Source organism: Pan troglodytes, chromosome 23, assembly GCF_028858775.2.
Source record: "Pan troglodytes isolate AG18354 chromosome 23, NHGRI_mPanTro3-v2.0_pri, whole genome shotgun sequence".
Taxonomy (NCBI): domain Eukaryota; kingdom Metazoa; phylum Chordata; class Mammalia; order Primates; family Hominidae; genus Pan; species Pan troglodytes.
This window is the reverse complement of record NC_086016.1, coordinates 33602169-33615010: the sequence shown is the minus strand read 5'-3', so window position 1 is coordinate 33615010 and position 12842 is coordinate 33602169. Positions and strand designations below refer to the sequence as shown.

The window sequence follows — 12842 nt, the reverse complement described above, 5'->3', positions numbered from 1 at the left end:
AGTGGGCCGAGATAGCGTATTTGCATTTGCCTGGGCAACGAGCAAAACTGTCTCAAAAATAATAATAATAATAATAATTTAAAGGGAGTTCTACTTTAGCGGACATCAATGCCAATGTTTTAGGGACAACTTTTATCTGAACTTAATGTGGCCAAGTAGTTTTAAAATAATTTAGTAAGCTTCAAGGTTGTAATTAACAGTATAACAAAAATATATTTACTGTAATTTAGCCTAAGTACTTTTATGTAATTATGTAGATTTATATAAATTATATATTTAGGATAAGTCAATAAGCACTTCTTTCTAGATGATTTGAGCTAATTTCCTAATGCTTTCTTCCTGTTACGTGCATTTACCATCCTCAGCTTTGACAAATTTAGGAGGGATGAAAGGCATTTCCATTTGAGTTACAATGAAAATAGTCCTGTTGGGAAAGATTAGAAGATAATAGTACATAATAATAGCGAGGACAAGGACATCTTAGAGGCTGGGCACGGTTGCTCACACCTGTAATCTGAGCATTTTGGAAGGCTGAGCCAGGAGAATTGCCTGAGCCCAGTAGTTCAAGAACAGCCTGGGCAACATAGTGAGACCCCCATCTCTACAAAATATAAAAAATTTGACCAGGCGCAGTGGCTCACGCCTATAATCCCAGCACTTTGAGAGGCCAAGGTGGGTGATCACTTGAGGTCAGGAGTTTGAGACCAGCCTGGCCAACACGGTGAAACCCCATCTCTACTACTAAAAATAGAAAAATTAGCCAGGCGTGGAGTCACGAGCCTGTAATCCCGGCTACTCGGGGGGTTGGGGCAGGAGAATCGCTTGAACCTTGTGGGGGCGGTTGCAGTAAGCCAAGATCCTGCCACTGCACTCCAGCCTGGGTGACAGAGCGAGACTCTGTCTCGAAAAAAAACAAAAAACTAAGGGTTACTCTTGGAGCAAGAAAAACTGAGTAGGAAAAAGCCCATTTAGAGAGGTGCAATCCAGCCTTCTGTGATGAGGCTGCTGAAAGGTCATGGCCTGGCATTAAACTCTCTCACAGGTGCTCTCATAATTTCTGGGTTTCTAGTATTTTCTTCTTTTTTTTTTTTTTTTTTTTGAGACAGTTTCACTTTTGTCACCCCGGCTGGAGTGCAGTGGCACGATCTCAGCTCACTGCAACCTCCACCTCCCAGGTTCAGGCGATTTTCCTAGCTCAGCCACCCAAGTAGCTGGGATTACAGGCATATGCCACCACGCCCAGCTAATTTTGTATTTTTAGTAGACACGGGGTTTCTTCACGTTGGCCAGGCTGGTCTAGAATTCCTGATCTCAAGTGATCCTCCCACCTTAGCCTCCCAAAGTGCTAGGATCACAGGCATGAGCCACCATGCGCGGCCAGTTTCTGGTATTTTCATTTGCTTCTCTGCTGTTCTTGGACTGCTGATTTCCCCGACTGACTGACCTTTGAGACCCCTTATGCCAAACTTTGGGCCAACAATTTAGACCTAAACCAAGATCTTACACATATTTAGTAAAGAACTAGAATAATTTCTCTCTCAAAGAGCTTTCCCAAGCTGATACTTGAAAATTGGTTATTAGTTGCAGAAGGGGGCATTTAGAATTACAAATTATTGGCCTGGCACGATGGCTCACACCCAGCACTTTCGGAGCCCAAGGTTGGGGGATCACGTGAGGTCAGGAGTTCAGACCAGCCTGGCCAACATGGTGAAACCCCATCTCTACTAAAAATACAAAGTTAGCCAGGTGTGGTGGCACAGGCCTGTAGTCCCAGCTTCTTGGGAGGCTGAGGCATGAGAATTGCTTGAACTCAGGAGGCGGAGGTTGAGTGTGCCACTGCACTCTAGCCTGGGCGACAGAGCAAAACTCGGTCTCAAAAAATTACAAGTTATAGGCCAGGCGCGGTGGCTCACACCTGTAATCACAACACTTTGGGAGGCCAAGGCGGGTGGATCATGAAGTCAGGAGATCGAGACCATCCTGGCTAACATGGTGAAACCCTGTCTCTACTAAAAATACAAAAATTTAGCCGGGCGTGATGGCGGGCGCCTGTAGTCCCAGCTACTCGGGAGGCTGAGGCAGAATGGCCTGAACCCAGGGGGCAGAGCTTGCAGTGAGCCGAGATTACGCTACTGCACTCCAGCCTGAACAACAGAGCGAGACTCCGTCTCAAAAAAAAATTACAAATTATCAGGCCGGGCTTGGTAGCTCATGCCTGTAATCCCAGCACTTTGGGAGGCCGAGGTGGGTGGATCACGAGGTCAGGAGTTTGAGACCAGCCTGACCAACATGGTGAAATCCTGTCTCTACTAAAAATACAAAAATTAGCTGGGTGTGGTGGCATGCACCTGTAATCCCAGCTACTCAGGAGGCTGAGGCAGGAGAATCACTTGAACCTGGGAGGCAGAGGTTGCAGTGAACCAAGATCACGCCATTGCACTCCAGCCTGGGTGATACAGCGAGACTCCTTCTCAAAAAATAAAAAATAAAAATAAAAATTATCCTGCCAAGGAGAGTAACATTCAAAAGCTACAATGAAACAAGAATTTGCAATTTGTAAGCATCTAGCTTTTGCCAGGCACAGGTGAAAGAAGTTTAGGGAAGCCTCCCTTAGATTATTACCTTTTTTCCTAGGTAATAACCATCTTCTTCTATAAGGACAGAGTGAGACTTTGAGAGGTAAAAAATGAGTTGAGGCCAAAGTTCTACAAGACATTAAAGGAGCCTAGTGGAAAAGTAGGTCCTAAGTAGGATAGACCAGAGGGCTCAGGAAATTAGTTCCAGCTATCAAATCATGATAGCTACAATGCCCTGGGCACTGATTTCATGTATGGCTTGTGGTGGTTTAAAACATGCCTACACATTCCTTGACATTCCTCCCATATAGAGGTGGAGTCTAAGTTCCTTTGCTTTGAATATAGGGTAGCCGTGCTGACTCCTTTCTAAGGAACAGAATGTGGCACGTGGTAGAACTGATTCCAGGGCTAGGTTAGGAAAGGCAATACAGCAACTATATGGCTTTCTTGTTCACTCTCTGAACACTTGCCCTTAGAATCCAGCCATGATATTTCAAGGAAGCTCAGACACAGGGAGAGGCCATGTGTAAGTGTTCCAGGGACAGCTCTAATGGTCCCAGGTCCTAGCTGACAGCCACCATCAACCACCAGACATGTACGCTTTTACGGGACCCTCAGCCCCAGCCTTTGGGCTGCCCCCACTGGTGCTGAATGGATCAGAAACCAGCCGTCCCAGCAGGAACCAGCCCATTTTGCAGATTTGAGAGCAAAATATAATTGGAATTCTGGGGTGGTTTGTTACGTAACAGTAGGTAACCAGAAATCCATAATTTCTGGGTTTCTAGTATTTTCTTTTTCAAGAAAGGTCAGGTGTGGTGGCTCATGCCTGTAATCCCAGTGCTTTTGGAGGCTGAGGCAGGAGGATCACTTGAGGCCAGGAATTTGAGACCAGCCTGAGCAACATAGCAAGATCCCGTCTCTGCAAAAAATCGTTAAAAATTAGCCGGCTGTAGTGGCAGGAGCCTGTAGTCCCAGCTATTTGGGAGGCTGAGGCTGGAGCAGTGAGCTATGATTGTGCCATTGCTTTCCAGCCTGGATGACAGAGCAAGACTTCATCACCCCCAAAATAAAATAACCAGAGCAGTGTTTTTAATGTTATCTTTAATTCCCTCTGCAAGCCTAAAAAGTAGGTATACTGCGATCCCTTTCGGAAAAATGAGGAAAGGGAGATCCAGGTGGTGAAATGCCTGGCTCAGGTTTCACACTAATTGGCAGGGTCAGGATTTAGCAGCTTCAAAGAACGGGCCTTCTCCACTACTCCAGGGAGTCTCCAAGACACTCAAGGGGATTAGACCTGTTTCCCACAGCTTTAGGAAGAATTTGGATTCCAAAAACAGCTTGATTTTGAAAATAATAACATCTGCTGTATTATCACCTGCAACGGGTCTCTGTATAGGCTTAAAAAGGCTCAGCAGCTTTATGGGTTATATATGGTTTTTTACCCACCTTATCCTGTTTAATCTTAACTGCCCCATGAGCAGGTTATATCATCTTCGCAATTTCACAGGTAAAACTAAGAATCAATAGACTAACTCCATAGCTTGTAGGAGGTGGCAGAGATGAGAATGCACACTCAGGCCTGATGTGCAAGTGTTTCCCTCTGCCTCTTGCCTGTAAAAAAACAGTTTGTAAGAAACACACTTTATTCAGTAATACAAACGCAAAAGAAAAAGTTTTCTGTTGCCAAGATTCACAAGAAGGGAGCTGAGTTAGTGGTCACTCACTGCCCAACACCCTAATTTCACAAGTGAAGTTAAGTTCCAACAAAGTAGGCCTCTTGTTAGACATGTAGACGTTGCTGTCCTTTAACCAGGAAAATTGTGTTCTCGGGACTTCAGGCCTACGTATCGCTTCACACCAACGCTGCGCAGTACCACAGGGCAGAAATGGGTGCTTGTGGTATTCCAGCACATAGGACTTCCTCCCCAGGATGCAGTTACCCACACTGCTCACATATTTGCATTTCTGTGGCCCCCTGTCAGCCTGAGTCTGCACTACGTGGTAAGCACTTGACATTCGCCGTCTCATTTCCCCAACTCCACTCGCACTTCCCCTTTCTGTGCAGGCTAAGGACAGATTCAGGTTACCGGAGGGAAACAACATTTCAATGAATTTGTTAGTCGCCTTTATCGCTATCAAAGCCAATCGTGACAAGTTTGTCTTTTAATGCAGCAACCAGTACTCGCGCATAAGCCTCATAGATTTACAGAGGCCATTTTAGAAACACGACCGAAACTTAGGTTAAGTCAGCTTTGCCCAGGATCACGCCACTCGCAAAACAGCTGAGGTTCCAACCCGCACTGGGAAGGCTCGGAAGACCCCAATCTCCTATCTCAAATTCCCACTGCCGAAGCCCCACGGTTCTCTGCCTATGCGAACCGTGCAAATACAGCGGTCGTCGCGCCACAGGCCGCGCTAGCCGCCAGCCCAGGCCCATCTAGCCACCGCCTCCGGGAGAGTGGCGTGCCGCGAGTCGCGGGTCCCAAGTGCCGTCCGCTCTGCCCTGCAGCGCGCGTGGGAACGCGGCGGCGGCGGCCTCTGGGCTGCCCATGGCGACCGCCTGCGCACACGGGAGCGGGTTTCCGCTGTCCCCACCGTGGCCTCCTCCTCGCCGCCACCACCTTCCCACCGCCCGGCCCGCGCAGGGGCTGGCGTCCGGGGAGCGCGCGGCGATGCTGGTTTTTCGCCCGGCACCGCTGCAGCCACCTCACATCCGGGCGCGCGGCGGGGAAGGCGGCGCCGGCGCCCGGGTGCGTGGAGGGAGTTATTAAGAGGGAGGGGGCCGAAGAGGAGGGGCGGAGGGCCGGGCTGCAGTTACGGCGGCTGAAGAGAGACAGCCCAAGCGGGTCGGGGTGGGGGCGCGAGAGCGAAGGCTGCGGGGAGCGGCGCTGGGACCGGTGCGGGCAGCGGGGAGGGGAGCGGCGGCCGAGGCAAAGGGCCGCCGAGCGGCGGAGGCACCGAGTAAGGGTCGGCGGCGGTGGCGGCTGGGTCCGGGGCACCGCGCGCCGGTGCTCGCGGGTGTAGAAGGGGCGCGGGCGCATTGCTCCCGGGGTCGCGTGCATGAGCGCGGGCGCCGGGGCGCCCGCAGGGGGTGGGCAGGGGCGCGAGGCCCGCAAGGCAGCCGGCGGTCTGGCTGGCGGGGACCGAGCCGCCGGGCCGGGGAGGACGGCTGCGGGCCTGCGCTAGCTCCAGCTCGAAGCGCCCGGGCCGGGAGATTCGGCCTCCCTGCTCCCTGCGGCCGGCCGCCCCTCAGTGAGTACGGTCCCCGCCCTTCCTCCGAAGGAGGCCGCTGGGCCCGGGCCTGCGTGAGGGGCTGCGGGTTGGGGTCGCGGCCCGGCGAAGCCAAGTTTCGGAGCTCGCCCTTTCCTTGCCATCGGCGCCCCTGACATGGCCACAGGTGCGGCTGGCCTGGCGAGGGGCGCTCGGGCCCCGTCCCCAGTCCCTGATCGCCAGATAACAAGGGGCAGCTGGCGCCGTCCATTGGCAAGTGACAGGCACTTTACAACAGACTTCGCGGGTTCCCAGCCTAACCAGTCTTCTACCTGCCCCCACTCCGGGAAACTTCCCCACCAGTCTTGAAAGATCCCCATGGGTGGCAGCTACTAATCTTGGTTTCTCTTGTGTTAAAGCTGCTTAAAGGTTATATACCTTGAGTTGGGCACCTTCTACTTTTTACCATGTTGATGCTTAGGATACTAGGAAAGAGAACTGAGTACCAATGATTCTATCTCCGAGTTCTAATTTATAGCATAATTTTGGGGTGGGGACTTGTTTTTAACACTAGCTGTTTTGAGAGAGTAAAAAGTTTCAGCTTCTGAAGAAACAGCCAAGATTTCTGAAAACTTACTGTTCTCGGTGACAATTTTGTGCCGATTTATCTTCCAGGTGCAGAGCATTGTAGACCAAGGAGCCATGGATAGGAGAAGTATGGGTGAAACAGAAAGTGGAGATGCTTTCCTTGACCTGAAGAAGCCTCCTGCCTCCAAATGCCCCCATCGCTATACAAAAGTAGGGTTTGCCACTAATGAAATAGTGTTTCTTTTTAGGTGGCGAAGTTAGTAACTGTATAACTATTTCATTCCTATTAAGTGGTAATCTCATTCTGACTCACTACATGGACTAAATATTAACTAAATTTAGTAGTGCATTACTTTGAACATTTTTCTGCAAGTGTAGATACCCAGCGTTTAAGCTGGAATTTGCTTTGAGAGGCTTTTAGGTGAAGGGAATGTAGGCTTAGATTTTTTTAAAATTGCAGATCAGTATACTTTGTAAGTTCTGTAACAGCTATGTAATTGGTACGTTATTGATTTACATACTGTACTGTGAGGATTAAAGCCCTAGGATGCTTTACAAAGTTAGTGTCCTCTGTATTGATGTTTCTTTAAGAGGCAGACTCCCCATAGGAATGCTCTTGAGTGTGCTTTTCAGGGGTAACTGGCTTTTCAATCCTGTTTTTTTATTTTCTATTACAAATTGGATATGGACTCAAAAAAGTAAGGCTTCAGTCATATTTCCCCTAGCTAAAAACTGGAGATGCTTAAACTGCTTGTCCAGATAACTGCTTTTGGGAGAGAGAGGAAGTCATATTTATTAAAGATCTTGCTTCAGTACATGTCTTGTTGGCTACTGAATGTTTTTGAAGAGGTTGACAGGACTCAAATTGTAAATTCATTTCTGGGTCCCTGAAATGTGTCAGGCTGGATCCCATAAAACTTGCTCAACAGTGTTGAAGCAGTTGGGACCACTGATGACAAGAAGGGTTATATCCTAGTTGGGCACACATCCATATATTTCCTTAGTATGGATTTTTCTTTTCTTTTTTTTTTTTTTTTGCACCCGACAGGGCATCACTTTGTCGCCGAGGCTGGAATGCAGTGGTGCGATCATGGCTCACTGCAGCCTGGACCTCCCGGGCTCAAGCCATCCTCCCATCTCAGTCTCCTGAGTAGCTGGGACCACAGGCGTGCACCAGTACGCTCGGCTAATTTTTGTATTTTTTATAGAGATGGGAATTCGCCATGTTGCCCAGGCAAACTCCTGGGCTCAAGCAATCCGCCCACCTTGGCCTCCCAAAGTGTTGGGATTACAGGGGTGAGCCACTGTGCCAGGCCTCAGTCATTGACTCTAACATGGCTTATTGTCCCTGGCTTCCTGGGATACTGATTGGTTAATGCTTTAAAGCCAGCCCTTGTTTATGTACTGGTGCACTACTCTTACCTACTTGATAAAGTGTCAAATACTGTCAGATTAATACTCATTTTCAGCACTGAAGGAAACTGAACTGCAGTAAGAGAAATGTTTTCAGGTGTAAAGTGTTCTTGGTTGATTGCTCTCTTAGGATGATTTGTTTTGGCATGACAGCATGTAAGTTGATAGAAAACTTTTTCCACATTCAGATTTGGTCTTCCCAAATATATTTTCTATCAAACCTGAGAGTGTTTGAGTAGTGTTTCACAACTTAAATTCATTTCCTAAAATGCTGACAGGTGAATTCTGAATGGAGAAAAGCCATCAAATGAAGGGAAATGAAAATCTTCCAGTACTTTTTTTTTTTTTGAGACGGAGTTTTACTCTTGTTGCCCAGGCTGGAGTGCAGTGGCACAACCTCTGCCTCCTAAGTTCAAGTGATTCTCCTGCCTCAGCCTCCTGAGTAGCTGGGATTACAGGCATGCGCCACCATGCCCAGCTGATTTTTTTTTTTTTTTTATAGTAGAGACGGGGTTTCTCCATGTTGGTCAGGCTAGTCTCGAACTCCCAACCTCAGGTGATCTGCCCGCCTCGGCCTCCCAAAGTGCTGGGATTACAGGCGTGAGCCACTGCCCCCAGCCGTTCCAGTACTTATGTTTTTGTTTCTTTGAGACGGAGTCTCGCTCTATCACCAGAGTGCAATGGTGCGATCTTGACTCACTGTAGCCTCCGCCTCCTGGGTTCAAGTGATTCTCCTGCATCAGCCTCCCGAGTAGCTGGGACTACAGGTGTGCGCCACCATGCCCAGCTAATTTTTGTAGTTTTAGTGGAGACGGGATCTTGCCATGTTGGCCAGGCTGGTCTTGAAATCCTGAACTCAAGCGATTGACCTGCCTCAGCCTCCCAAAGTGCTGGGATTACACGTGTGAGCCACTGCGCCTGGCCCCCTTCCAGTACTTTTTGTTTATTATTTTTTTTGAGCCGGAATCTCACTGTGTCGCCCAGGCTGGAGTGTAGTGGTGCAATCTCGGCTCACTGCAACCTCTGCCTCCCTGGTTCAAGCAATTCTCCTGCCTCAGCCTCCCGAGTAGCTGGGACTACAGGCGCACGCTGCCACACCCAGCTAATTTTGTTTTTGTATTTTTATTTTTATTTATTTATTTTTTTTGAGACGGAGTTTCGCTCTTGTCGCCCAGGCTGGAGTGCAATGGTGCTATCTCAGCTCACTGCAGTCTCCGCCTCCCGGGTTCAAGTGATTCTGCTGCCTCAGCCTCCCAAGTAGCTGGGATTACAGGCATGTGCCACCACGCCCAGCTAATTTTTGTATTTTTAATAGAGACGGGGTTTTGCCATGTTGGCCAGGCTGGTCTCAAACTCCTGACCTCGCTGGTCTCAAACTCCTGACCTCAGGTGATCCACCCGCCTCAGCCCCCCAAAATGCTGGAATTATACGTGTGAGCCACTGCACCTGGCCTGTTTTTTTTTTTTGTATTTTTAGTAGAGACGGTTTCACTGTGTTGCTGGTGTTGAACTCCTGAGCTCAGGTGATCCACCCACCTAGGCCTCCCAAAGTGCTGGGATTATAGGTGTGAGCCACCGAGCCTGGCCCCTTCCAGTACTTTTTTTTTTATTTTTATTTTTTTGAGATGGAGTTTCACTCCTGCTGCTCAGGCTGGAGTGCAATGGCACGATCTTGGTTCACTGCAACCTCCGCTTCGCGGGTTCAAGCAATTCTCCTGCCTCAGCCTCCTGAGTAGCTGGGATTACAGGCATGCACCACCATGCCTGGCTAATTTTGTATGTTGGTCAGGCCTGTCTTGAACTCCTGACCTCAGGTGATCCACCCACCTCGGCCTTCCAAAGTGCTGGGATTATAGGTGTGAGCCACCACGCCCACCCTTTCCAGTATTTTTTGAACTAAAGTTCTAACCAGTAGTCTACTGGTAGAGTCCAGGCAGAGAGGCTTTTGAATCACTTTCACACACTGATCAGAGGTTAACATGTATATTTCATCTTTGTGTATGTTTCTATCTTTATGCTTACATCATTTTTAGGGAGATATTTCTCTTTCTTAGGGTAGGACTTGTTTCTTTGCAGTAAAGATTAAGAACCTCGGTATTGTCCGTTTTTGACAGTCCAGCTTCAGAATTCTGTCATACATAGATAAATGTGCCTTGAAGAACTGGTTAAAAGCATTTTTTAGCTTAATGACAGTGGAGCTTAGATTTAAGTCTTTTCTACCAAATTAATTGGAAATAGGTTTACTTTCTAGGATTTAGTTAATGACAATTTTAGGATAGTGTTTAGGCAGTGTTAGGGTAGTGCTTTCATGGTTTTCAACACTCTAGTAATTTTATGCGGGACTTGGGAATAAAGAAGTCTTCTCCCTTTAAAGAGAGCTTGAAATGATTATGTGTTCCTAGCACTATAATAAATATGTTAGTTCCACAACTGGAATAATATTCAAACCATCCTTCTTCCTTGTCTATGTACTGAGATCAAAGTACTGGAATAAATAGACTTTAATGATGTTTCTGCCACTTCAAGTTCACGGGCTAGAAGATCTAGAAGCAGTAGAGGGAAACTGTTCTCATTGGTGATTTTGAGGTGGAGTTTCACTCTTGTTGCCCAGGCTGGAGTGCAATGGCGCGATCTCCGCTCACCGCAACCTCCGCCCCCCAGGTTCAACCTATTCTCCTGCTTCACCCTCCTGAGTAGCTGGGATTACAAGCATGCGCCACCATGCCCGGCTAATTTTTGTATTTTTAGTAGAGACAGGGTTTCTCCATGTTGGTCAGGCTGGTGTCAAACTCCCGACCTCAGGTGATCCGCCCACCTTGGCTTCCTAAAGTGCTGGGATTACAGGTGTGAGCCGGCCGGTGATTTTTTTTTTTTTTTAATAGGTGGTGTATTCTGTGGAAACTTGTAGCTGTGTATGTTTACTTACAGGGTCAAAAAAACACATTGGCCAGATGAGAGGGCCCCTTAACCATTGACCCTTTTTAGTTTAGTGTTCAGTTGCTTTCTGGGATAATGTTAGTAGTTTGTTGTTCAGAATTCGAAGAGTTTTTGTTTTTCCCCCATGAGTAGAAGAAGTATAGATGTTTTGGTCAGGTGGTTTTCAGAGTAATGTACCAGAGTTTCCTTTTGTGTTAAGACATCCTTTAGTTAGCTTGTTTCTCCAATGTTAATATGCCTGGGGGATCACCTTTAGGCCTTGGGAAAGGAATTCTGAGTGGTAGGCAGGGGTGGTCCTGAAGATTCTGCTTTTTAACCCACTCCCAAGTGGTGCACATGCTGCTGGTCCACTGACTATACTTTAAGTATCAAGGCTTTGGTCTTCCTTAGAGAACTTGATAAATGGTGTTGGTGGTGTCAAGTAACTCAGATGCATAGTTACTCTTTGGGGTTCAGATGATGTTCATTGTGCTTCGAAGAATATTTTAGGACCTCAAGTTAGAGTCACATTGGGTGCATTCAGACCTACTCCTAAATCTCATTGTGGGATGGTTATAAGTGGGTTTATCATATGCACCTGTTACCCTGAGGGTCTTGAACCCCTAAGTTACAAATGCTGGTCTGTTTTCTAGGCCGCATTCCTAAGACCAAAAGCTATATTTTGGTAGTATCTAAGTATGCATTTTTAAAGTGATTGGATCATGTTGAAGGACTTTTGGAGGTTATAGAGTGGGGTCTCACCTGAAAGTTATGGTTTAAGAGTGGTTTAGACAGTGGTTCTCAAAGTGTGGTCCCTGAACTAGCATTAGCATCATCTGGTAACTTGTTAGAAATACAAATCTCAGGCCTCTTCTCAGTGGTATTAAAGGAGAAACTTGGGGAGTAGAGCTTAACCGTCTGCATTTAACAAGCTCTTCAGGGGATTCTGGCTCTGGTTCAAGTTTGAGAACCATTGGCTTAAGAAATGATCACCTGCTCGCTGGGTGTGGTGGCTCACACTTGTAATCCCAGCAGTTAGGGAGACTGAGATGGGAGGATTGCTTGAGCCCAGGAGTTCAAGACCAGCCTGAGCAGGATGACAAGACCCTGTCACTACAAAAAAAATTTAAAAATTAGCTAGGTATGGTGGCATATTGCCTGTAGTCTCAGCTAAACAGGGGACTGAGGTGAGAGAATCGTTTGAGGCTGCAGTGAGCCATCATCGCGCCATTTCACTACAGCCTGTGCAACAAAAAGAGACCCTGTCTCAAAAAAAAAAAAGATCATCTCCTGGCAGTGGTGCTCATTCAACTTTTTCTTCGCCAGAATCCCTTGTTCACCAGTTCTGGAATATAGTACCTGCTATTCTGTTAGTGATGCCGTCTTCTGCTTGAAATACAAAATAGAAATGTTTTAGGCCATCCCGCTATTCAGATCCATGTGGTTTTCTTTTCTGTTTTTTTTTTGTTTTGAGACAGAGTCTCTGTCTGTCGCCAGGCTGGAGTGCAGTGGCCCTGTGTGGGCTCACTGCAACCTCTGCCTCCCGGGTTCAAGCAATTTCCCTACCTCAGCCTCTTGAGTAGCTGGGACTACAGGCGCGTGCCTCCATGCCCAGCTATTTTTTTTTACATTTTAGTAGAGATGGGGTTTCACCATGTTGGCCAGGATGGTCTCGATCTCCTGATCTCATGATCCACCCACCTTGGCCTCCTAAAGTGCTCTGATGACAGGCGTGAGCCACCACGCCTGGCCTCACATCCATGTTATTTTCGTCAAGTGAATAGACTAATCTGTTTTTTTTTGTTTGTTTTTGAGACCGCGTCTCACTCTGTCACCCAGGCTGGAGTGCAGTGTTGCGATCTTGGCTCACTGCAACCTCTGCTTCCCAGGTTCAAGCAATTCTCCTGCCTCAGCCTCCTGAGTAGCTGGGATTACAGGCACGTGCCATGATGCCCAGCTAATTTTTGTATTTTTATTAGAAACGGGGTTTCACCATATTGGTAAGGTTGGTCTCAAACTCCTGACCTCAAGTGATCCACCTGCCGTGGCCTGCCAAAGTGCTGGGATTACAGGCGTGAGCTACCGCACCCGGCCAAATAGACTAATCTTATAAAGGATACATACGTTATGCTGTTCTTC

The 12842-nt window shown here is 47.7% G+C and overlaps 2 protein-coding genes across 17 annotated transcripts in view; one reads left to right on the top strand and one right to left on the bottom strand.

Moving 5' to 3' along the window:
- SFI1 (SFI1 centrin binding protein) overlaps positions 1–6514 on the bottom strand; it is a 125453-nt gene extending 118939 nt beyond the window's left edge. For both annotated transcript variants that reach the window (XM_054675867.2, XM_063808172.1), the window contains exon 1: positions 6424–6514. The gene's annotated coding sequence lies outside the window, so the exon portion shown is untranslated. The remainder of the gene's footprint in view (positions 1–6423) is intronic.
- EIF4ENIF1 (eukaryotic translation initiation factor 4E nuclear import factor 1) overlaps positions 1078–12842 on the top strand; it is a 56916-nt gene continuing 45151 nt past the window's right edge. For 6 of the 15 annotated variants that reach the window (XR_010156129.1, XR_010156128.1, XM_009438228.5 and 3 more), the window contains exons 1-2: positions 1078–5326; positions 6462–6584. Coding sequence is in view for 11 of the 15 variants with exons in the window: in XM_009438228.5 (XP_009436503.2) it covers positions 5126–5326; positions 6462–6584 (324 nt within the window). In the remaining 4 variants the exon portion in view is untranslated. Of the gene's footprint in view, positions 5327–5374; positions 5538–5673; positions 5829–6461; positions 6585–12842 lie in introns of those variants that run through there. The other 9 variants (XR_010156131.1, XR_010156130.1, XM_063808189.1 and 6 more) reach the window with 3 other exon arrangements.